General features: G+C 38.7%; 1 protein-coding gene across 1 annotated transcript; it reads left to right on the forward strand.

The window, feature by feature from the left end:
- LOC117289535 (vesicular inhibitory amino acid transporter-like) lies at positions 1-26,863 on the forward strand. Its single transcript, XM_033770680.1, has 4 exons — positions 1-130; positions 22,150-22,463; positions 22,855-23,006; positions 23,229-26,863. The coding sequence occupies exons 1-4, from the start codon at positions 51-53 to the stop codon at positions 24,303-24,305; spliced, it is 1,623 nt and encodes a 540-aa protein (XP_033626571.1). The 5' UTR covers positions 1-50; the 3' UTR covers positions 24,306-26,863.

Here is a 26,863-nt window from a genome sequence, read left to right on the forward strand (position 1 = left end):
TTCCCGCCATAAATGAAAAATATTGACTTTGTGCGGACTGATTGGCAGCTATGCGGGTTTGTTTACAGTGTAGGGATCGCTGGGAAAACATCAGGCCAGAATCACGCCAACCAAAACGGAAAGATTTCAGGTGAGCTCGCTCCTACTCTCCCGCCTTTTTTTTTTCAATTACGCAAGAGATCACATTTCTGTTTATGAAATGCCAACTCTGTTTCCAGAATCAAATGAAGACGGATTTCCCAATGGATGGTTATTCTTTTTTCCCTCGGAAATTGGAATTTTATTGTTTAGGGAAATTAAATTTGGTTCTATTTCATTCAAGATGTAAACGGATTACCGTGCATTGAGCTATAGGCCTTCTTCGGGCATTAGAAAATATCTCCAACTTCTTTGGTGGTCACTTATATGCAGATTTTATTGGTGGGGAGGAACAACAATTTATGATAAAATACCTTTAATTTTCAGCGAGGGCGGACGCTTTTAACTATCAGTGGTCTTCACTCAGCGTTATATGCATGTACAGGACAAACCAGACAACTTTATCAATTTTTGCAAAAGGGGTAATTAATTTGTTTGCGAGGGCGTGACCATAATAAACAAGGGGGCAGTTAGCTATCGCTTTGGTTTTTATTTAGAATCATGCTTACCGTATAATGGAAAATTTATACTGGTGATGTTCAACTGCTTGGTATATAGAATAAGATGAGTGTAAGGGTCGTGGCTCAATGAGGTTCTGTTTTCACTTTAAAGCCTGCATTTACTTTGGGTCAAGTGATGCATATTCGTGGCTTATTATTGGTTTCCAGTTTCTAAGTAATGAAAACAGGTAACCAATTTGAGTTCGACAATGTCTTTACTTGTTCGACCTTTTTTGTTACCCTTAACTTTTAGGCAAGCACTCATGTAAGGTTATGTCAAGTAAGACCTCAAAGCATGATGGACACTTCTTTGAAGATTGTATATGGTGCTTTTAAGAGACAGTGAAGCAACAATACATCATTTTGGGCAGCATGCATTTATCGTATCAATGTGAGAAAGATGGGCCACACGAGCCATTAGGCGTGACATGCGTTTCAATAAAGAGTCGTCTACTTTTCTGTATGGGTTTCGCGTCATCGTTCATCGCCCTACGACTACTTGATGTATCCCGTGACATTCTCAGTTCTAAACCATTAGGCGTGACATGCGTTTCAATAAAGAGTCGTCTACTTTTCTGTATGGGTTTCGCGTCATCGTTCATCGCCCTACGACTACTTGATGTATCCCGTGACATTCTCAGTTCTAAACCGAAATCCATGTCTTTTTCCCTTTTCCCAACAAACCAACTGTCATTTAAAAGAGATACGGAAAATCCTAACCTCTTGTGCAGTGTTCACTAGCCATCAACTCGTTGTTAAACATTGATTTTTGACACTCGTGTAAATACTACATGATATTAAAAGCTATATCATTTGAATTTATGCAAGAGTTTGCTGAGATATAAATAATAAGCTAAGCCGGCCATTTTCTTTACCCCTTCCGGGCAGGTGGTGGTTTCCCAAGGGGATAAAAAACCAGCGGGTGGCCATGCACCTCTCTGCCGTTCACCTACTCGGGACGCCCGGGTGCTCTAGTGAGAGGTGTGACTGCTCTCTCGGTGTTAGAGCTCGTTCTGTTTATATTATACGGATCGTTCTCTTTACGAACGTCATGTCCATAATATTGTGGTATTTTAGTGGTTCAATTTGAACGATTTTTCACAAGTTCATGCGATAGAAATTGCTTTGCAAGATATAAAGGGAACTCACAAAATGCAGTCGATATTCAGGCAGCACGTTGAGGTGTAGGCCTACATAAAACAGACTCTATTAGACATTAATAATCGAAGTGATTTTTAGTGAAGCATTATTACATCTACCTGAATCAACCTCAAAAACGCAAAAAATTGCGATGATGTAAGATATATTTTAAGAAATAGAGCACCGCAAAATGAGAATGGGGCTCTTAGTTCAAATTGAGTTTTGTGGTTGCAGTAATTTTTCAAAAGAGTATTTTATGAAAGTTGGTACAAACTTTGCGACCTCACGTTATATAAATGTATCAATTTTGATTTTCAGTTTTCGCTACACTATTCTGCCACTTTGAGACTATAGTGGCAAATTATCCAATACCAAAATTACCCCTCAAAATTGTTGACAGTCATTAAAAATTTGAGAGGTTGTGAAGTTTCCATTTATCACCAGAATGTTTTTTTATGAGTGGCCAATTATCTGAAGGGTCACTCAAATAATTAAGTATTTATCGATCTCCGTTTGAATTGGAACTTTTGTTTAACTAAGTGTGATTAACTTATCGTAAATTGCGCGTGGATATTCATGTCCATCAAAACCAATTTGTGAATCTTTCTTCTTCTTAATTGGGGTGCCACTTTAAGAATACCAACAATGGTGGTGGCCAATAATGGTGGCCAATAATGGCGGCCAATGTAGAATAATCACACAAGGACACCACTTGACTATTATCAACCTGCATGGTACCCTCTTTGTCGTGTTCCTTGTGAGTTATTTCAATCACCACAGTGGACTCTCGAGCTGCCAAGTAGGCGCCTGACTATGTTTCCCCCGTACGCATCGTGTTGGATATAATGGTTTTAAACCCCGAGGAAAACCAAAACGGCGGCCGAATGATAGGCCTAAAGCCCTGTTTTATAGCAGGGCTGTGCTGGTTTTGCAACACAATGCAATCATCCAGGCACCATATTGAACAACGAATCAGTAAAAACCAAAATGGCCGCCGAATGATAAAGCCCCGTGGTATAACAAGGCCATTAGTTTCGCTGGTTTTGCAATGCAATCAATCCCCGATTCGAACATGGAGGTATGATTTGAACAACAAACCGTGAGTCAAACCAAAATGGCCGCTTAATGAAAAAGCCTCCCGTGTCATAAACAAGGCCAATAGTTTGTTGGTTTTGCCCTACATTGAACCCCCTTTACAGCACCCGTGCACAGTCATGGTATCTCCCGAATCGACGAACCATTAACCCCCACCTATCCGTTATCAATACGTAAAAGCCAGATGTAAAACGCATGGACAAAGAGGACATGCCAAGTCACGTGCCTTCTTCGGTCACAGGAAAACGGACCCGTTCCTCATCGATTCCAATTCTCGCGTGAACATCCCTCCATCGATTCCAATTCTCGCGTGAACATCTTCCCCTGTCTATCTCTTTGTTCCGGAAACTATATTCACGGTGTTTCGGTGATTATTTGGTGATTATTTGGTGATTGTAGGAATCTCTTCGATCCCAAGGAGGGCAGTTTAGTCATGGCAGGTAGCTCGCTCCGATTCGATGGAAAGTCACGCTTGTATAACTCGGTATTCTGTGATGACAAGCAGGAGGCACGAAGGCTAGGTGCAGTGGGTTGAGCTGGGGCTTATCTCATCCGAATTCTAACTTATCTGGAAGTAAAAAGATTGAATTCTGAAAGTAATTCATTTTATAGCTTTCACTGTCTTGGTTTTGTGTGCTGGTTTCTAAATGAATGTCACTGCACATTTAAATAAATTTTTCTGTTTGTGTTTCTAGGTTTTTTTCTTCTTTTTTGTGTGGTTTGTTTTGTGCATATTTGCTGTAAATGCATAACTTCTCTCAATATAGTCATGCCCAAGCGTTACGGCGCGCAGAAACATAAATAATGAACACATATACTGAATAGCTGCAGTTGTTAAAAAAGAAAGGTATAATGAGTCTTTAAAACTCAATGTAAGACTATTTTGTTCTAAGTGAATTCATCTCTGTACTTTCCCTCCGACGTCCATCCTTCATCCTAATAGACATGATCCTATCCTAATCCGAGGTCTCCTTCTTAAACCCCCTCCCCCACCCCCATCTAGATACACTTTGCGATGCAATACAAAGACGCCCGCCCCCTCTACTAGAATAGATTCCGTTCTACATCAACCTTGACATCCATGGTGTTTGGCGTTAATCCACACGATGTAATCAGCTGCAACATCAATCTATAGACCGTCCAGTCTAACCTTAATGCATCATCTTTAAAGGGAGGGTCGTTTGATAACCACTCTTAAAATCACTGGCAATACAAACTTTTGGTTTATAGAAGCCTACTCCAGCTTCGATAGCTGGTAGCATTTGGGGAAATATTTCACTTCGAAGTAATTTGGTTATGTAAAAACATGTAAGTTTTTATGACCCAAAATTGTAATCTGAGAAGCGTTATATATCTTGAGATGGTCGTCCATCCTGTCGATGTAAGGCGTTATATACCTTGAGATGGTCGTCCATCCTGTCGATGTAAGGCGTTATATACCTTGAGATGGTCGTCCATCCTGTCGATGTAAGGCTATCTCTATGTCCCCTTCACTAATGGTCTCAACTTTAACATTCCAGTTTTTTTCTGTGTACAAATCTGCTGTTCTCTTTTTTGTTGTTGCTGATTTCAGTTTTGTCAATAATAATATTGTGAATATTTTATTAATTAAGCTTTGATAATACTTTCGTTTGTTAATCGTCAACCATGGACTCACAGCGCCTTTACGTACGGCAGACGTACTCGTCTAAAAATATGCGGCAATTTATAGTGTGTTGAGTTCAAAGCAATTTTTCCTCCCATGCAAGCAAGGTTGAAACGGGAGTCTTTAAAGTGCCTTTGATTATGCGTCATTTGTAACAAACTTGCTAATTTCGACAAACAAGCAAAACACCAATCAAAGCAAAAAGGGAACAAGCCTTGACAGACCAAGCTCATTTTGAATGCAATTTGGAGCATCCATCTGAAATGATGTGTCTCCAAGGATTTAGTCATGTAATTACAGTGTATAGTTGCGTTAATGTAGAGGAAATATATGAACACTAATGAGCTTGAAATGAAGTTGCATCGCAGAGACGCAGCAGCGGCAGAGAAGTGGTTGCGGTATGCTCGCTCAAATTAAGTTGCAGGAACGCAGACAAGTAGATATATGCACTTATTAAAAGTGGTTGCAGTACAAGTGGACGTTTTGAAGTTTTACTGCATGTTGTAAGATCTTAGTAGGCTTTGCTACTGCGGGAGAAAATGTGCAGAAAACAGCAAACACTTTTTGCAGACAATCAAAACAACATGGGTTACTCATAGGGTATAGTTAATTAATGTAGAGGAAATATTAACACTAATGAGTTTGAAATGAAATTGCATCGCAGAGAAGTGGTTGCGGTATGCACGCAAAGTGGTTGCAGTCCAATTAGTGCATTTTGTAAGATTCGGGAGAAAATGTGCAGAGAATATCCGACACTTTTTGCAGATTTTACGCACTCACAATTATATGACAAAGTTTGTTATTAACGTAGAGGGAATACGAACACTAATGAGATGAAATTGCATCGCAGAATGGAGTAGCAGCTGCAAACAGAAACGTAGTTATAAAAATTGTATCTATGCACGCATTAAAAGTAGGTGCAGTTATTCAAGGGTACGTTTTGAACCTTTGCATCTGCGTTGTCTATACTGCTAGAGAATTGGTGCAGAGATTAACCAACCAACACTTCTTGCAGTTAATTTAAATTACAAGGTTTACGCATAAAACATGAACATTTCCGATCTTTGTCGTGTCGCTCTAGTTTCCTTGTTGTACTTTAACGGTGAGAGAGGACGGCCACATTTTTGTAAACCAATTGCTGCTATCCCGGCCAAGGTTGAAGGGCTTAGAATCTGCAATGACATACAATCTTTTAGCGATCGTACAAAACAGCGCCCTGGTTTTTAAAGTTTGAGACAGCACACTTGAAAACAAAAAATTGAACCGTACACTAAAATATTATGTGAACGTATAGTGGGATTACAGCTTAGTTCAGAATAGGCCTACGGCGTATTTATTTTACTGTTTTTTTTCTTCTTCTTCAGTCTAAGCCAGGATAAGATTGTGACTTTTGAAAGACCACTTAAAATATATTTATTTGTGGAAGCTTTAGCTTCAGGGATTCTCTAAGAATATTTGCAAAAATAACATGAACGTGTTAAAAGGAGGGGCAGGATTTGAAGTCAGGATGAAAATGAGTGGTCCTAACTAAACGTTGATTTAAGTTCGACAACACCAATCCTGTTTTATAAAGGTGCTGATTTAGGACATAGAAAGGCAACAGGAAGAGGAGACCAATTAGTAATCCGTCACTTGTTCGTACTTGGCCAAACACTATGTCGAGTTAAATTCTTAGGATTTTACTTAAGAATGACAGCAGTTGGCAACCATAGTCTAAGTTGTGTCTTTAAGGTAAGCTTGCCCCAATGAAACCATACTTGTTGTCTTATATATGACTATTTTAATAGCCAGGGGAAGCACACCTGCTTACTAACGAGTAGTGTTCTATGAGCAAATCCGGCCTGCACTTTAGGACAATTTATATGGAGAAATAAAACCTAATGCATAGTCTCAGTTAAAGCTTGCCTTTAAGGTAACCAAAGTGGGACTACATTTAGGGTCAGTTACCACAGCACCTGCCTATTTGCGTTTCTTTCCTTAAAGGAAACCCTTTTAAAGATAAACGATTTGTGGGAATACAGTACAAACCTTACCCTTAAGGTAGCAGTGTCCTTTACTTTAGCATGGATTTAATAAAAGCCAATGAAAACACCTGTCTCGTACATTTGTGAAAAGAGTAACCCCCATTTATTGTTTCCATCCTAGGCATTATATTTATTTTGCTGGGATACGTTAATCCGGAGGTCGTTGGTTCAAATCCCGCTCCAATGTTGTCTTTGTTCAAGCCCAAATCATAATTTAATGTTTGTCTTTTTAGAAAGGTATCTCTGCGTAAGCTATCAGACGATCTTGGGAACGAGCTTGAATAAGCCATCACGATCTTAGGAACGAGCTTGAATCAGACATCATTGAGAGTTTTTGAGTGTTCTTTAGGTGCTCGTAAACAAACTTATATGGAAAGGAACAATGTTTAGCCTTTAAACATCCGTTTATGCATACAGGAAGCTTGATCCACCGGGCGGGTTGGCCACATTCAGGAACATGTCAACCAAATAATAATTAAAGTTTGATACATTGGTTTGGGCTACATTATTTTAAGGACATCTATCTAAATCCAACTTCCAAAGTAACTAGATCCTGGGCTCGATTTCACAAAGCACAAGATTAATCTTAGAATGACTTGTAACGATTACAATAGTGATTTGTATTATCACATCACACTTTGCTTTTGGCAATAAAGATTGATAGCAATTTTAATTTTTGTGAAATCAAGCCCAGGTCATAGTCCTTTTTTTTGTTTTACCTGAGTCGGGCCAGCCTTGCGGTCACTTTCAGATGCAACAATCATTATATAGCAGTCGGTAAACTATTTTATATAACACCCAAGCAGATCCTTGCCATTTGATTGGAGGATTGTCCGTCACGTGATAGCAAATAAAAGTACCATTGCACGCTGAGTCACTCGCCGTGCTTTTTCGTTCCATCCGAAAAGTACCATTGCACGCTGGCACGCTGCCAGCGTGCAATGGTACTTTTCGGATGGAACGAAAAAGCTGAGTAAAAACATCACTGCGTGCGCGTGTCTTTGGTAACGCAGCAGGTGTTACTGCAAGAAGGCATAGTAAAATTACTAGCATATTCGGCTTCTACAGTTGAAATTGTTTGTTTTGAAAGTTGTTTCTTTCAATCAAAATGACAAAGTTCTACTTGGATGTTATATAAAACAAATAATGAATGTTTTTCATTCGTGCAATGGTGCGAATATGTTCATTCGTTGAAAGCTGGAATGTTCCATTCAACTCGGCTCCGCCTCGTTGAATAGAACATTCCATCTTTCAACTCATGAACATATTCGCACCATTGCACTCATAAACATTCATTATGTGTATAGTATTGGACTCGCACTTCACAGAAAAAGAAAACAACCTAATCATATTTTAGTTACCTTGTTCAATCAATTGGTATTTCTGAATCTGCCCGAGTGTGTTATTTCTGTAGACCTATTCGGTTTCACAATAAATCGCTGATGTTGATCCAGTTGTACCAAACGGTCGTTATTTGAGAATGGCGGGCTTTTAAAGCTTGAAACCACCGTTAGAGAAACACGAACCTTTCATAGCGTAAAGTGATACCTTACGTATATTGCGCATTCCCAACTTAAAAATGTATACCCATTTAAGGATTAGTCTGGTTATTTGAGAGTTCTGGATCTGTAAACCAGAAGCTGTGTGAACTATGGGTGTAAAATTGCATTTAATTGTCACTGCCCCTCCGGCATGCATCCGATCGTTCGTAGTTCGTTGTTTAATAAAGTATTGGGCACAGGGCTTGGGCAGCAATAATTGTTTAAAGGTTTAGCTTTTATTTTGAGGGGTATCATTCTGATTGATGCAAGACGCCCCGGGGTGCCCGTGTGGGGTCCCGCCCCCAACATAGGTACGTGTTTCTATACTTGGTGTGTCATATGAGATTTGTCACATATTGCCACTATAGTATAATTATAACTGCAGCACGTTCAAATGAAACATGTTCCTTATAAATTATTCATAATTTAGATTTCTGTGATTGTAATCGCCGAAATGAAAGGCTTTCGAATCCCATCACCTTAAATAAATAAAGGGGTATTTGAACAATGAAATACAAAAGACCTTGGACCAACTTTTATTATTGGTCATTGAACCTTAATTTAGAATTTTGATTTCGGTGTTATTCCCCTCTCCTTCTCGAATCAATACTAGATATAAATTAAAGTTTATTTCTTGGAAAGCCAATTTTCTTGAAAATTTAAATAACAACACCATTTCAATCACAGCATCTTGTAATGCATTTATTCTGTGGCTGATGATTCAGCTTTGTCCGTGTACTTTAAGACATAAAGCCTTTTTTGAGAGCCTTTTAATGTTCTGACTGAAAACAGATTGAAATAATTGTGTGTTCTGTTGAAGTCATCTGGTATACCAAGTCGATATTTTAATGAAATGAAATCAGTGATAGAATATCACAACAATAAATAGAAATTGAAATAGGAATGGGCTTAGGATTATAAACAGAAAAATGATTAGCAAAGGGAATACGAATGAGAAATAATTTATGAATAGGAATGTAATAGGCACAGGGATAGAAATAAGTACAGGAGTAGGAAATTGGATATGGATTGAAATAGGAAATGGAATTGGGATAGGATATATAACAAGTATTGGGAATAGCAATAGAAATTGATCATGAAATAGAAGTAGGAATGGGAAGAGAGGAGTGGGAAAATTAACATGTGTATAACTGATTTGGAACAGTAATGTGTAAGATTAAAATGTAGATAGAAAAGAAGAAAGCAAATTATTATATGAATATTAACAGGAAAGGGAACATAAATATAAACCGGAACGGGAACATAAATATAAACCGGAACGGGAACATAAATATAAACCGGAACGGGATTGCATGATAATGTATAGGAAAGCAGAAATTGGAAAGGATAACAAAAGGGAAAGCAACATAAATATGTATAAGAACAGGAGTATAGGAAAATGTATAGGAACGCAGGAATTGGAATATGGAACAGGAACATTAATTCTGACATGGGAACATGAAAAATAAGTTGTAATCGTGCCTCTTAAAGACAGTGGACACTATTGGTAATTACTCAAAATAATTATTAGCATAAAACCATACTTTAAAGCCAGGGGACACTATTGGTAATTACTCAAAATAATTATTAGCATAAAACCTTACTTGGCAACGAGTAATGTGGAGAGGTTGATAGTATAAAACATTGTGATAAACGACTCCCTCTGAAGTGGAGTAATTTTCGAGAATAAAGTAATTTTCCACGAATTTAATTTCGAAACCTAAGATTTAGAATTTGAGGTCTCGAAATCAAGCATCTGAAAGCACACAATTTTGTGTGACAAGGGTGTTTTTTCTTTCATTGTTATCTCGCAACTTCGATGACCAATTGAGGTCAAATTTTCACAGGTTTGTTATTTTATGCATATATGTTGAGATACAGCAAATGAGAAGACTGGTCTTTGACAATTACCAATAGTGTCAAGTGTCTTTAAGAGGCATGATTACAACTTGTACAGTTTGTATTTCACGAATATTTTATGCAAAGTGTCGGCACTGCTTCTGTTAGAGACCGAACTTTGATTGGTTATCAAAGACGAGTAGTGTCTGTCTGTATATGGTTACCATGGCATTGTGTGAGATAATTATCAACACGTTTCATAGCTCAATGCATTTTTCCCCTTCATCTTGGAAGACGATCCGTCATCAGTACTCTGTACTTTAAGCTTTTATCGCTAAGAGGATCCGCGTATAGACAGGGGAAACTCAATTGTGCATTGTAATTGAACAATTTAAGATGCTGTAACAAACAATCACAATGTACTGAACGAACAATAACCTCACAGGAATCCATATATGAATGGATGGAGCTGGGGAACGAACACTGGTTATCAAGTTTGATCCGGCGCAAATACAAAACAAAATGGAGATTTTCTTTTCACTTACACGCAATGACTAATCATCAATTCCCTTCAGACCGACTTCAAACCATAAACTGAATAACATGAGTTTCGCAGATAAATTGTTGTTGAACACAAAACGGCTGAGATTTTCTTCAATATTTCACCCTGTTTTTTTTATATTAATCCTCACACACTAAGACGAGCATAGACCACTTTTGATTGTATCGCGAGGTCTCGCGAGTACGTGACAGAGTTTTAAGACGGACTGGTGTGACGTCATCAAGTCCCACTTGAGCGCATAAGTCTCGTAATCGTTTTAAAAGGACAAACGTATTTCTCAAAAGTGAATCGAGTGGGGAAGAAGATATTGTGAGTTAGATATTGTGGCTCGAGGCACATTTCAAAAAATCAAGGAACAGCTCGTATACACAACGCAAGAATTCAGCAAAAAAAACCTCAAACCAACTCAAAAAAGGGAAAAAACTAGAGCAGATACGGTAAGATAACTTTAGCAAAGGAAATAGTTTGTGAATAGTTCACTTTTAAACTTATAAGTTAGATACGCATGCTTGAGCCATAGAGCAAGGCACGGCTTGAGCTAAGAAGCCAGTAACTTCCTTTTTATACAGTGATAAGAGAATGTAAGATTGATAATCAAGACATTCTTGTACGAATCATTATAATTGATAGAGTTCTTAAATTGTTCTTAATTGAAAGAGTTCTTAAAAATCTCCCTAAAGTATTTTTTGTTTTAGTTTTCCCCTTTTTCTAAGAGTAAGTCGAAGACGAATATTATTCAATACATTGAGAAGACATGTCTGTATAATTTGAAAGTGTTTTTTTGCAATTTTGGCGGGAAAACTGACGATTCGCACTCTGCACGGTGTTACACCGTTAAGGCTTACAACTTCAAGTGGGGGATTAGTGTGACTTATTCACTAATTAAACGTTCATTAAAGTGTCATTTTAATTGACAATTTCAAGGACGTTTTTCAGTTAAGTCTCTTATTTATTCCTGAATATTACAAGACGTGGTTCCGCTTCAGTGGTTATTTATCTTAAGTGTATTTCAGCAGGAGACGTCAGTTTACAGTTTAAGTCATGGAATTTAGTCACAATCGAACTTTAGAAATGACTACTAAGCAAAGTGCAGAATCTCACTTGATGGTACCCTTATGGCCCAATTTCATAAAAAACGTTAAGCGTAAATGGTGCTTAGCAGAAATAAACAGGGTAGCATTTATTAACAGGAAACATTTATATTTTAACCGTAACCTGATTGGACTCTGAAAACTTCCACAAAGGTTGAATCAAACGAGTAATTAGTCAACGGAAACAAACGAGAAAGTGAGTGGAACTACACAAAATAGAAATGTTTTGTATCTAGAAGGACCGTCTGTTGAAAATTCACGCTGATTCTTGTCGACTGTTGTAGACGAAACTCACGTAAAGTGCACGCAGTTCGGGTTCCCAGACACCCTATAGTCATTGTAACGGGATCAATAAACTTCGACATCATTTTCGACAACCGCGAAACGCGTAAAGTGACGACGCACGCCGTATGACAAAATCTTGAGTCTTTTGTTAACGCAAATTATCGCCTGATTTCACAGCATTAGGATTTACAGCATGGTTCATCTGAATCAAACTGCACAACGTGTAATGGTACACTACTTTAAGAATCATGAGGGGGTGGGTCGTATAAGAACTTACACAAGCAAACTAAACAACAACCAACATTGCAGGGATACCACTTTACAAACTAGACTTAAACAAATTCATTCATTGTTTTAGAATGATCCTTTGGATGTCGAAGTTTGTAGGGTTTGAAACTTGACAAGGTGGAAATACGATATGGAAAGGTCTGCGGTAACACCGTGTATAAATCTCTAATGAGTTGGGGTGGTTCTTAAAAGAGCCGTGTGTTTTAACTCGACGTTTCGATCAGTATGCTCTGATCGTCTTCAGAAGAGAAGCCAGCTTTCTACTGAAGACGAACAGAGCATATTGATCGAAACGTTGGGTTTAAACCAACGGTTCTTTTCAGAACCACCCCAACTCATTAGAGATAGTCATTACATAGTGTTACCGCAAACCTTTCTATATGTTGAAGTATGTTTGTTTTTCCATGTCATCTGTCATGACCAAAATTTATTCTGAAAAGAAAATCTGAAAACATTTTTCCCCGCAAAAATTGAGCAAGACATCTTTAATGCGCTGGATTTCAGCATGACTGGTAACTTGTTGCATAGATTGAAGAGAAGCAATGTTGATATGGACTATGATGAATACAAGTTGCATTTTAATCACACTTGTTAGATGATCATTATGAGTTGCCATGTCATCACAACATACGGCTTTATTGTTACCTGACTTTTTCAGTGAATGCCTTAACATGATGAAGCCAGGTTCATTTAATACCACGAAGGGGGTGGGGCAGCAATGAATGCCTTTATACATCATCAACCATAGCTCGTCTCATGACGTGAAAAGTACATCAAACCTCAGGTGTATTTGCCTTTCTAATTTGACTGACAGAACCGTAGGATATTGGTCGCTCTCCGTTCTGTACACACACATACAGGCGTTGTTAAAACACCTAAGGCTATATTATAGCTTTTTGATAGAAGCATAACGTTGAGATTTCCATATCAGTTTTTGTTAATAGGTGGTGTGGTGTTTCCAGACTCGATTTACTTTTGTTATTATAGGTCAACCTTTATTGCTGCACCTGTAATATGTGTTAGCGTGTAGCAATATTTACATCCGAATCTTTTAACCCGTATTATACTGGTTAATATTCCCCGCTCGAAGAGCCCTTTCTTATAACGTCATCAGGTGTTCTATACAACATCTCTATAAAATCATATTTAAAGTAACTCCGAAATAACAGCAAATGCTATTATTACATTCCCGTTATAACGACCATCTTCATTCGTTCATTTATTTATTTTATTATTGAAAAACCAACTGGCAGCCCAAAGCTGAATTATGCGGCTTTATAATAATATCAAACGTGAAAAGGTGCAGTTTAAAGATTTACAAATAGCAGCATTTCAAACTACGGGGTTGGGTTGAGGCAACTGGCCTTCCATAATTCGGGTAAGACAGCGGGAAAGATTGGGGAACGGCAAGAAGAAAAACAATATGGACAGAGAAAACATACTTTTGTTTAAAATAAATATATTATTATATTGATAACAGCATGTCTACTAATATCACACGGATTGTAATGACAATACGGGGCTCGATCAAGTTGATTGTTTCCGGCGAACTGATGTGTACCACCGATGGCATTCCTCTTAACACTGACAATTCAAACAAACCGGTCCCGTCATACAATTTGTCGTCATAAGCATTTCCCCTGTAATACTGCCCTTAAACCTGTACACCCAATTAGCAACTCTTTGCGACAATACACCCTTTTAAGAAGGTGTTTAAGGAGATGGTTTATCATCCCCTGTGGGCGGGGAACAGGGTCGGTGGCCCCCTACTTCAATCAAGGAGCGTTTTAAGAGGACAATTTCGACAAGACGACCGTCATCCGATGTAATTAAAATGCCACTGTATCATGGGCGATGGAATGAGCTGCAGGGAATTAATGCCTGTAGTTGCAATAATCGTCATCGGCTTAAACCACTTGATGCATGTATAGCTTATTCACCTATATTGATACACAATGGATGGCAGCCTTATTTAGAGATGTTACAAGGAACAGGAATGAGGATAATTTATATGAGAAACGAGACGAGATACCTCAATCTTAAAGGCGGGAGTAATTGTAAAATGATGTTGATTTGAGGCTGAGCAGAGAACAATTGACTGCAGCTGGATTTGAACCAACGACCTACGGATTAACATGTTCAGGATTTCCTGCGTTCCTGATCCTACGAACAGTGCAGTTAGACACATTGATACTTTGTTTTCAACGTGTTATCCAGCATCCATGGTTCCCTTTGTATAACATCAATAATGCCTCCTGATTTCCATCTCACTCAAAAGGGGTCCTTCCAGCTTCGGTTTGGGTTGATTTGAATATTATAAGTACAAGATGACTGCACCATGAGAGGTGGCTTGATTCGTCCCAACACAATGTTCAAAACGTGAATATTACTCGCTTAAAACAACCTATGTTGCCATGCAACTTTTTCTCTAGTACTCATCAATTGGTTGGATGATAACATTCGCCTTGTAATGATGTCTGGAGTTGTTTCAAAATGTTATGCTCTGTGGCTATTCCAATGGAATGGCCACTTGTGGAAAGGAAGCAAAACACTGTCAGCTGAGATATTACTATATTACTATTCCAAAGGGCCGCCAGAAACATGACTCTTTAAAATAGCTTGACTGGCGAGCCAAATCTGGCAAAGGATAAAACATGAACGTAGCGGCATCTTAAAGATGTCTTAAAAATTTAACTGCCATTTTAGGGCGTGAGTTAGATTTAAAATGTGAGTGTTCACAAATTTACACCAAAGAATTAACTCTTTAGGGTATCAGATGATACTTGTTTTCTTCTTCGGAAAAGTGCATTGGTTTTCAAATAGTCTTCTCGTGGAGTTTATTTGTTACAATATTGGTTTGTGTAACACCATGTGTGTATCAGGTAGAGTTTATTTGTTACAATATTGGTTTGTGTAACACCATGTGTGTATCAGGTAGAGTTTATTTGTTACAATATTGGTTTGTGTAACACCATGTGTGTATCAGGTAGAGTTTGTTTGTTACAATATTGGTTTGTGTAACACCATGTGTGTATCAGGTAGAGTTTATTTGTTACAATATTGGTTTGTGTAACACCATGTGTGTATCAGGTAGAGTTTATTTGTTACAATATTGGTTTGTGTAACACCATGTGTGTATCAGGTAGAGTTTATTTGTTACAATATTGGTTTGTGTAACACCATGTGTGTATCAGGTAGAGTTTATTTGTTACAATATTGGTTTGTGTAACACCATGTGTGTATCAGGTAGAGTTTATTTGTTACAATATTGGTTTGTGTAACACCATGTGTGTATCAGGTAGAGTTTATTTGTAACAATATTGGTTTGTGTAACACCATGTGTGTATCAGGTAGAGTTTATTTGTTACAATATTGGTTTGTGTAACACCATGTCTGTATCAGGTAGAGTTTATTTGTTACAATATTGGTTTGTGTAACACCATGTCTGTATCAGGTAGAGTTTATTTGTTACAATATTGGTTTGTGTAACACCATGTGTGTATCAGGTAGAGTTTATTTGTTACAATATTGGTTTGTGTAACACCATGTGTGTATCAGGTAGAGTTTGTTCTTAGAGAACTGTCTTTCTGTATTCTACTACCGCGGAGTAGATTTATCGGATGTTCGGGAGACATCTCTCAGCTTTGTTAGAACTTAGAAGAAGAAAAATCCCCCAATACAGGTTTTCCCATGCACAGAGAAATTGCTCTAAGGTAGAGAATTATATTTTACATTTGTTTTTCTTAAGATAATGATCACGGTAATTCACGTAGAAACAGCCTTTGATGTTTCAAAATGTACTTACAGAATGACTCCATTACTTTGGAGTCGAAGATTAAAGTTGCACCAACACATCGTGTAATATATTCCTTATACAAAAAACCTCTTCATTTTCGTTAACATGCATATAAATCAGATACAGTTTGTGAATCAGAAACTAAGCAAGGTTCTGGTTCAATATCCATAATATGGATTATCCATCGGATAGAATCCAGACCTCTGATTGGTTAACTCCACCTGTCCCATCTGGACCACCTGTTTATTTCCTCCTCGTGCCCATCTCGTGGTTTCTTCATCCCAAAGTCATTTCCCACTGCCAAAGCGCCCTCCTTGATCATGTACTCGCATTGTAAAATATACGTCATCTGACATTCGGCAGAAACGGTCATTATAAAACCGAAGAGTTTAACAGGAATCTGTGCTGCTTTAGGAATTTCTATAAAAACAATTGCAAAGGATAACTCCTCGACCCTATGTCTGTTTTTCGTGTTTGAATAAATCTCTTTTTGAAATGTTTAGTTTCTTCTTGAATTGCAAAAAATGAGTTTTACTCAATGTTGTGTTTATTTCAGACGTTAATTGAAGAATTTCTCTTCCAGTAGCGACCCATCAACATGACATAGTCTTAACATTGCCACACAAAATTACATTATGTTGTACATATCTTAAACGCAGTATATTATAACTTGATTTATCTTCTTCTTTTTCTTTTATAGATATCATGAGTACGATGTGTTATTATTGTTGACGTCACATTTTTCATAATTGTTTAATAGAAGACTTCATATCGTTTGTTATAACGTATAATTTGAGAAATTGTGTGTGATGTTTCCACTTGCCGACTAAAGTCAGATTCAAAATTAGATTTCGGGTCTTTTGGGGCTGATAAGGTTCATGTGTTTTGCACTTGGAACCGGTTTGACTATCGCAGGCAATCTGAGTTCATTTGCGTCTCTCATCAATATACAGAGTTTGGTGATATGAGGGAATGGTGGGTGGACGATGAGCCTTAGGCCTAAAGCATTGATCAAGAAGAGTTCCTTAAAGACAGATTGGTCATGTCGAGTTGGTATCGTATCGTTATTATGGGCTTCAAAGATGGCCACAGCGCGATAAAGGTCTAAAAGGGAGACCCTTGATTATGGTTCATTGAATTCTTGAAATTATTTAACCCGAACAATCAGTAGTTTTCAGTGTCTGTAATATTTCTGATATTAAGAGTGCAAATACGGTGTCAAAGAACGGGTAAAGAAAAGTCCGATTTATGCAGAAGGAGGAGGGGTAAGATTTGCAAATTCACGAACAGGAAGATCGAACTTGGCGAAGCCGCTTACAAAAACACCGCCGCTCGTGTGCATAAAATCGAGCGTATTTTGGCAGCTCTTGTGAGCCATTTGTAGGATTATGTTTCCAACTCCGCGAAACCCTCACTGCCACTACTCGGTGGAGGGTCCGCACTTGAGGTCCCCCGATCAACTTACCTCAAGTTTTTTCGGGGGTTTTATAAATTATTATTGATATTGGTTATCCTTCTCAACTGCTTAATATGCTAGGCAGTGTTCGTGGTGGCGAGCAGTGCCAGGAAAAGGTCGTTGTGCTGGCTACACATACAGGGTTTTAGTGGCGTTGATCTATGGGACATTTCGCACAGTGCAGTGCCGTTATAACAGAGATATGGATAATACTCAGAACGTATGTTTTACTTTACGCTGATCTTTTCTATACCCAGACCTTTATTTTGTTTAGCACAATGTCGTTTAAGAAGCAAGTATATATGACCTACAAAATACTGTTCCTTATCGATCATTTCCAACCAAGTTTTATTGAAACTGCCGCTTTATCCGGATAGAATGTCCCTTTCCGGCAGCATCTCGGTTGACAAACAATTTCTGTATAATTGACAGTTTTATCGCACAACTTTTGGAGGACACCAAGGATGTGCACACAACCGTTCCCTCCCGTTTTGTAGACATGCGTGTATACACGGGTAATATATTGTTCAGCAAAAATGCTGAATCATGAGTAAATCTCTTGCTCCATTTACACTAGTCCCAGTAAATGGAACTCCCAAGCCTTCAGATCGAGGTTTTTTTCTGGCTTTATAGGAGTCTAATGATAAAACATTACATCAATCGCTGTAAAGCTCCTCTCAACCATCATGCAGCAAAAAGCCTCAAATTCTATCGCAGTAGAACAGTGTCACGTTCCACTCCACACCAAAAAACAACAACCAAGTTTCGTGTGACCTCAATTTTCGAGGTAATAAAACTTAAACCATGTCGAGTTTACACAGGGGACGGTTGTTCATTGCTCTTCCATCCAATCTGCCTACGCCCAACAGCATTACATTAATGGGGAGGTAGCGACAGAACAATTACCTTCCATTAATCAACCATTATGTTGCCAAGGTAATCTTTGTTTACAGAACTTTGATGAATCACCATTTTGTTGTTATTGTCTTCCAGGTCCATGCGGGCCTTTAGTAGCAAATGAAGCGAATGATGAGTTAATCAAATAGTTGAAACGCCCTCAAACGTCGTCTGTCCTACAGCCAAAACATAGGGACAGCTTTTTCGATAGACCACATTTAATATTGTCCGGCTATATTCTGCGGACCTCTCTAGCATAATTATTATATGCTGGCTTTATAAGTATTATATAAATATGCTATTGGGAAAAGTAACCTATGTCCAACCAACTTTTAAAACGTTCTGAACTCAGATTTTTATTCAAATTTGTTCGCTCAATTCCATTTCTCACAATGGCTAATGCATTTTTATAAAAACAAGCTTCTATAACGTAAAATTAAGTCGATAGTTTATATCATGACGACCTCTGTATCTAATGTACTTCCGGTTTATATCCATCGATATTGTTTGATTTCGGCCAAATACTCCACCCTTGAATTCAGTGCGCGGTTTCGACCTTCCCTGAAAATCAGTTCATTGATTGATTCTCAAATTACTGTCAATAACACGCAGTTTGGCTGAAAATAGCACAGGTTTCAAAAGATACTGCCCTGTGCAAAAAACACCCGATACTGTGACAAATAATATCATATTTTCTTCAAAAATCATTCTCTTGTTTCTTCGACTCTCGTACCCAAAGATACCGAGTTCCATTATTCCTTTAGACAAAGTCAGACTAATCTTCTAAACCCAATTGTTTCCAAACAAAATCACTAAAAACCAATGTCTGCATGAACCTTCGATGTAAATAATCTACAACATCAGTAAATTTTCCATCCTTCTTGTTTGGTGGCTGATGGTCCCTTGCAAACCTTGATTTATTTCTTTAACATTCAGCAACTAGGTCACAAAATCGAACTATGCTTCAAATTTCCTTTTATTCTTTAAACTGCAAGACCAGAATATTGATTGAAATAATTCCAAAGAGCCATGGTGAGATCAAAAGACTTTCTCGAAACTGCTTCGCAGTTTTTTTTTGTACTCTCCTTGTTTTGAACTGGAGACAATTTTTAAGAAGAGGTTAATTAATTTATCGTACTGTTTTTAAAAAGATTGTAAACAATGACACAAGAATTTGCCTGGTTACTAGCCATGTGTTAGTCTGACACACATTAGGTCAGTCCAACAGTCTGCCTCGGCCAAGGTGACCAGGAATTGAATTAAGATATCAAGAGTTTTCTTTTACTTTGTAGAGACATAGTGTTGAACCAAGAAGGGCCATGCTGACCCAAAATGGATCTGTCATTCTCTTTGTAAACTATGATCCGTTTTTCGTTTTCAAATTTCCCTTTAGTCTCTAGTTTTTGAGGAACGTATTCCTAATACTGACTTGCCCTGAGGTGCATGGCCCCTCTACGTGGACAGCGTTGAAATTGTCTCAGGCAATTAGACCGTACTACCTGAATGCAACAGGATGAAAATCCGCACTTGAGAAACTGTTTACAAAGCCTACTTTAATCTCATTATAAAGGCATTGCTCTGGCGTCATACCTTAAAAGCAGAATCCTAATTTCGCTGTCAGTTTCTGTTAAATATGAGCGTGTTGTGTTTGCTTCTTTTCCCGCCTTTTTGGAGTGAGTCCCTAGGGGTATGGTTCCCTCACGGGTTGGTTGTCTATATCAACAGGTATATACCTACCGCAGTGGTACAACAAGGACATCAATCATTTATAACTTTCAACGGGAATACCTAGGTATCTTACGAAACAGGTTGATTGGGTGTTGGCAACTATTAATGGACTCCACTCTGGAATAATTTGGTATGCTAAAATTATGTATTTTTAATATAATCTGAATTTTACTGACAATTGGAGATTTTATAAAAACATGACGTAACAGTGAAATGTTGTGTTATTCACTTTGTTGTTTTTTTGTTAGGGGTGGCTTTGTACATTTTTTCCTTGCAGAATTTGTTCAGTTTATTTTAAAACATTTAAAAAAGAATTCCTAAATTTTGAAATGAACTGTGTGTCAATGCAATTTAATTCAATTTATTTTATATTTAACAATGAAAATGTAATCGTTACGTGAGCATGTTGAAATATAATTAAAAAAACTCATAATCAAGGTAATATTTAGTCACTAAAAAACCTAATGATTTCTTTTCTCAAACTGTGTATACAAAGTAATACCGTATAATGCATAGACGTTACGAAATTAAATAAAAATACCCAGTTTAAAAATAAACGTGTCACGGCTTTGAGATTTAAAACCTGTCTTTGGTTTGTTTTCTTGGTGCAGCTTCAATATCAATCTTGCGATCACTTACGAAATTATCAAGGCAATATCTTTAAATTAAGCCTCCATCAAAACCACCACAACTAAAATGTTTTTTCTTTTTCACAAGTCAGCCGTAAATCAATAATATGCTATTCAACACTAGACCCCCATATCATACAATAACCTTCCGGTAAATGAATTAAATTACTGTTTGATGCCAAGAAGCGCATCTATAAATTATTCATTATTTTTTAGGCCGAATTTGTATTGATCAACCTTGAACAGTTTAATATTAATAAAAATATCCACACTCGGATCGGGTTCTGAAAGAGCATTTGCTTTCAAGTAAATACGGTTGTTATAAATTAAACGCGCAGTTTGGTACCTTTTCACACATTTTTGATGTTTGTTATTTCAATCTTCTGCTCGCACAGTAAGATGTCACAAGCCACCATAACGTCGCTATATTCTTTCATCAACACGTACACATTATTGGAAATTTAATTAGATTGCGGGAAAAGTCAGAGAATTAATTCTACTGGAATTTTCGAGAAACACCTTGAGGTTGTTTTCAATAAATTATTTTGCCGTTTCGTGCAAAAGATGAAATTTAATACTACATACTTTTCGTAAAAAGCTGTTTACAAAGTAATATTGATTTATTTCAAAAGTCATGTTTATTGATAAATTCAATAAATTCGATTAATGCTTTCGACATCCCGTAATAATAGTCCGTTTTGATTGGTTGACACGTTTTCTAAGTATGACTCACGTGTGGTTGATGTTGCCCCTGATTGGTTCCTGTGGTTTCTTCTGTTCGATTGTAGTTCCACGTGTCTTCATTTGTCGGGTTACCTTACTGTGTGGTGTCACACGTTGTCAGTTTGGATGGAAATGGCTGGTAATTACATGTAGTGGTATCCGCGTTTCGTTTATCTCATGTTTCCCCTTAAGCAACCATGCACGATTGCTTCATGGGTAACCGGTTCTTAAGTTGTATTGATTCAAATCTGGTTGGTTGAGAATAGTTCACTTGTTCTTGCCGGTGAGTTGGACCCTTATTTGTTCGATTGGATCGTCAATTGAAATTAAAGAAAAATCAGTAGTTGTATGGATAGCAAGCTTGCAAGTCTCGCTGTTCTTCTTGCCAGGCAAAGTGAATGATTTCCTTAATATACAAGTTATATTGCGGCTAAAAGTTTAGTAGCCCGACTTATTAATTTGAGGTCTTCCGTCACCTTCAGTTGATCCCCACATTCTACACAGATAAAACTCGACCACGGCCACAAGGGATTCCAGATTAGACCCGTCACCCAGATCACGGATATTAAGTTTTCTCGAAGTTTTTGCATTGAAAGAGTCAATTTCACCGCAGAAGGTCAAGAGCGGAAGAGGGCGCTATACGCCTTTGAATAGTTGTTGATCCAGCCTCAATTGAAAAAATCAAACAAAGTGCTCGACTGAATGTGCTAAGTTTGCATTGTTTTTAGTGTATCACTTAATAAGTCTTATAAGTCTTCCACCCTTTTTTCAGGAACGACCTACCCCTGGGTCAGGAGCAACGAGTGTCCGAGCAGGCACACCCACTGAGCCATACTAATCCCCCTGCCATCCCTCCACCAACCCCCACCAACATGGACCAACTACGCTCCATCGGGACCCATCTTCGCTCATCCATCCTCCGCTACGGGGTACCAGTTTATGACGCTAAGGGTGAGGATATCGAGCTGTGTACATCGGTTGCCAGCGAAACGACTCTCGGTAGCCTACAGCCTAATGGACACATCTCTCTGGCTGAAACTAAGACTGAGGGCGTACCTCTTGACCCCGATGACCCCGCACACAGAGGTAAGGTCACACCGTGTTCCCTTTAAGTTTATACAATAGTACTGATGACGAAACAGTTTGACGACCAATTGGCTGAAGAGTGTGAAACCAAAAGAGAGTGTCTTTGCACAACAGTCTGAAATGCATGACCCAGTTATATCACTTAAACATTGTGTCCTACAAACTGGACTTCATTACTGCATAGCTATAGTATTACCAAGCATAAAGCCAAAAAGGGCCTGATCAATTATTGTTGCACCGAATGTGTATAGGCCATTCTTTGGAAAGCTGATACCTGTTAAGCCAGATATACCTTAGCTATGAAACGACTGGCTCAATTTCTAAAAAAAATATGTAGTATTTTCTAGCGGATTGTTTTGTAACCAACTTTCTGTTCATCATTTTAATCTAGGCACCAGTTCGGTATGGCAGGCGGGCTGGAATGTAGGCAACTGCATGCAGGGTATAGGTATGCTGAGCTTACCCTATATGGTGAAAGAGGGCGGGCTTGCTGCACTTATAACGATGGCTGTGGTGCTCATCATTGGAAACTACACAAGCAAGGTAAACCTTGTCTGAAGACACTCAAAGATGATACCCCTCTTTTTAAAAGCACAAAACTTGTTCAAAAGCAGGGAGTGTTTTTGTAACTACAATATGCGTCTAATTGTGGGTTCAAATCCCGGCTGAGACAGATTGGCCCGTCACTTCTCGAGTATTTACGGGACTGTGATCATCAAATTAATGATTCTTTTGTGTTTCCCTCTCAATTTTCTTTGTACGCAGATTTTAGTGTACAGTCTCTACGAGGATCAAATAACCGTTCATTCAAAAGGCAAACCAGAAAAGGTACGTGTGCGAAAGACGTATGCAGACGTAGCGGATGCCTGCTACAAATATGGCGGCACAACCCTGAATATTATGCAAATTATTGACGTCATAGCCGTGGCGGCGCTCTACTTGGAATTAGCAGGTTCTCTCCTAGTGGACACTTTTTACATGGCTGGACTCTCGAAGCTCTCCTGGACCATTATATGTGGGATGTTCTTACTGCCGACCATTTTCTTCCGGCATCTGACTAAGATTTCCTGGTTGAGCTGCGTTGCTGTGGTGTCACTTATCATAATGTTCTTCAGTGTGGTGTGGTACAGTCTAGGCAAGAGTATATCCTGGGACATAACAAGTGTTCCTGCCTTCAATCTTCAAAGGTATTCAGTGAGTGCGTCTATTATACTCTTCAACTTCGGGACCCAGTTCATCATGCCTGGTGTTGAAGACAGCATGAGCGACCGATCCAAGTTTAATGTGATGGTCAACTTTACTTACGTCATAACGGGCGTTTTAAACATCGCGTACGCCCTCTTTGCTTACCTATCCTTTGGTTTAGATACCAAGGAGTTTATCACGTACAACATGCCACTCGGGCCGCTTCAGGGCGCCGTGAGCATGTTGTTTGTCATCAAATCCCTCCTGTCCTACCCCTTGATGTTATTCCTGGTCGTGAACTCCGTAGACTCCATGAAGCTGTCCTTCTTACCGCCATGCAGTGGGCCGACCCCAGACCGCATGCCGCCCGCCTGGGCAATGATCTTTCGAGCGCTGCTCGTTCTATTCACCCTCCTTCTTGCCGTAGTGATACCGCACTTCACTCTACTCATGGGTGTGACTGGCAGTCTAACGAGTCCGTGGCTAGACTTTATATTCCCATGTATCTTTTACTTGAAATTGAAACGGAATTCGTTGGCATGCTGGGAGGTGTGTTTAAACTGGTTCATAATAGGTGTAGGTTTTGTTGGTGGGATTGTGGGATTGATATATTCATCAATAGCATTGATCAATGCTTATTCTGAAGACTTCAGCTAAGCACAGTAGGCCTATGTATATACAAGATACAACTCGTCGGGACATGTGGCAATGTTTATTAACTTGTTTCATTTCGTCATCCTAAGCTTCAACACTTAATTTGAGTCTGTATATAATTTTCGGTTCACCCATGGACAGGTAGTTGCAATCTTACAGGTTTCTGTCGATAGAGGGAAGCAACACATTTAAATACAACTCAATGTCTACAGTTTTGCTGTCAGGTTTTCATTCTCAAATGGAACGCCCAGTTTCAGTTTACAAGCATACAGACAATTTCCCCTTGATACTTACCACAGAAATATACTTCTAATTCTTTTTTAACCAAAAAGGAGACACACTATATTTGATTTCCACCTTATTTGGTTAAATTTATTCAGGTGGGAGAAAAACAACATATCCCATCGTATACAAGGTTCGTTCAATCACAAAAACAAATGTAATTACAACCCTTTCCACGAAATATGCTAATTACATTCACGCATGCGCACAGACACTATTGGTGGGCAAACACCATAATCTTAGAGTCGTTTTCCCCTTCTTGTAGTCTTTTAAGGTAAGGCTTATACTATGAGGTTGGTGGCAGATGACTTATCAGCCAGCTAAGGAGAAACCCGGCAAGACAAATTAGAAACTCAAATGATAAAGTGCCAACCAGTGTATGCAAGACATGCCTTCGGTTGTGTGATGCACTAGGCAGACGACAAGACATGCCTTCGGTTGTGTGATGCACTAGGCAGACGACAAGACATGCCTTCGGTTGTGTGATGCACTAGGCAGACGACAAGACATGCCTTCGGTTGTGTGATGCACTAGGCAGACGACAAGACATGCCTTCGGTTGTGTGATGCACTAGGCAGACGCTCAAACGTGTATACAAGACATGCCTTCGGTTGTGTGATGCACTAGGCAGACGCTCAAACGCGTAAACAAGACATGCCTTCGGTTGTGTGATGCACTAGGCAGACGCTCAAACGTGTGTACAAGACATGCCTTCGGTTGTGTGATGCACTAGGCAGACGCTCAAACGCGTATACAAGACATGCCTTCGGTTGTGTGATGCACTATAGGCAGACGCTCAAACGCGTATACAAGACATGCCTTCGGTTGTGTGATGCACTAGGCAGACGCTCAAACGCGTATACAAGACATGCCTTTGGTTGTGTGATGCACTAGGCAGACGCTCAAACGCGTATACAAGACATGGCTTCGGTTGTGTGATGCACTAGGCAGACGACAAGACACGCCTTCGGTTGTGTGATGCACTAGGCAGACGCTCAAACGCGTAGAAAAAGGGCCATGTTCCCTACTATTTAGCTCACCAGTGGTGTGAACCATGCGCATGCGCGGTTCGCAAACATAAGCTGGGGTTTTTTTAACGCGAGGTGGCAACAGACATTACATATAGTTCTTGTACAATGTTAAGTAATTTTCTGGCCCTTTGCAGACTTCCCAAGGACCGTGGATAACCTACCTGCTAATCTGCTGCCATGATTCCCCAAAAGTCTCTCATCCACAAGTTTATATAATGTCACGTGTTTAAAAATTGGCTTTCCCAATTGGTGTGACGTCACTACGTAGTGCACCAACAGCGTTCAATGATGTGACATGCCGATTGAAGGATACGCCCACAAATTGATTTCTATATTGTAGTTCTAGTCAGCGATGTTTTCACAGAGCCCATGTCAACTAATCGAGGTGTTATTTTACTTGCCGTATTATGGGAGAATCTGTTTAGTGTTTTTTTAATTTCGTGTGTTCAACCTGTTTTTAGTCAAATGAGGTTTAGGCCCTATATTGAATGTGTTTAATCCGTATTTTATAGCAATGTAATAGCTTTATTATAACTTATATTTAAAGTATAGTTTATTTCCTTAGATATATCTTATATTTAAATGAAAATATAAAGAGATAGAGGCTTTTTATGATACGTATGTGATATTAAAGAAGGTAATTTTAACGCTGTATACCACCAAAGCTCTAAATATTTCTTTATTATTGAAATTACCCGTTAGTAACCAATCACATGCTCGCCAACATTGTTAAATGTGTCGTTGTTTCAGTATGTCCGTCTGGAAGTAATTATATGAAACATAATTTGTGTTTTGTTTCAATTCGTTTTTAAAATGCAGATAGAGTGTCCACATATGGGAAACATTCGGAAACTTCAATTCTGGCATTTATGTTTGAGCGGATCGAATCCAACCTCGGTAGCAGGGGCAGCGCGCAGTGTAGATATCCATCGTCCCTCAGAGAAATGGCATGGCGAGATCGATCACCCATGGGAACGAGGCTGGGTCAAATATTGCAATAATTTGCAGCCATTATTGGTAATTAAGCTGCCATTGTGGCCGATTGTGGCGTCCAAGGGATGTCTCCTTCGTCTGGCATCCCCAGTCAAATTAAGTCTTTATTGGATGTCAAGATTTTAAAGAGAGGTGTTCCCTGAAACTTAAAATTAGAGTTCCATGTCACAATCCATTGTAAAGCGTAACAACAAAAAAAGCAAAAAAACAATTAATGTAATGTAGACCAATTAATATAATGTTGAATGTAAACAA

This window comes from Asterias rubens, chromosome 4 (assembly GCF_902459465.1).
Source record: "Asterias rubens chromosome 4, eAstRub1.3, whole genome shotgun sequence".
Lineage (NCBI taxonomy): Eukaryota > Metazoa > Echinodermata > Asteroidea > Forcipulatida > Asteriidae > Asterias > Asterias rubens.

What these genes read in the sequence shown, in the direction of transcription:
- LOC117289535 (XM_033770680.1), top strand. Translation starts at nt 51, where the DNA reads ATGCGGGTTTGTTTACAGTGTAGGGATCGCTGGGAAAACATCAGGCCA. An exon ending in CCAAAACGGAAAGATTTCAG is followed by an intron (nt 131 to 22,149) that starts GTGAGCTCGCTC and finishes CCCTTTTTTCAG; the next exon opens with GAACGACCTACCCCTGGGTC. An exon ending in TTGGAAACTACACAAGCAAG is followed by an intron (nt 23,007 to 23,228) that starts GTAAACCTTGTC and finishes CTTTGTACGCAG; the next exon opens with ATTTTAGTGTACAGTCTCTA.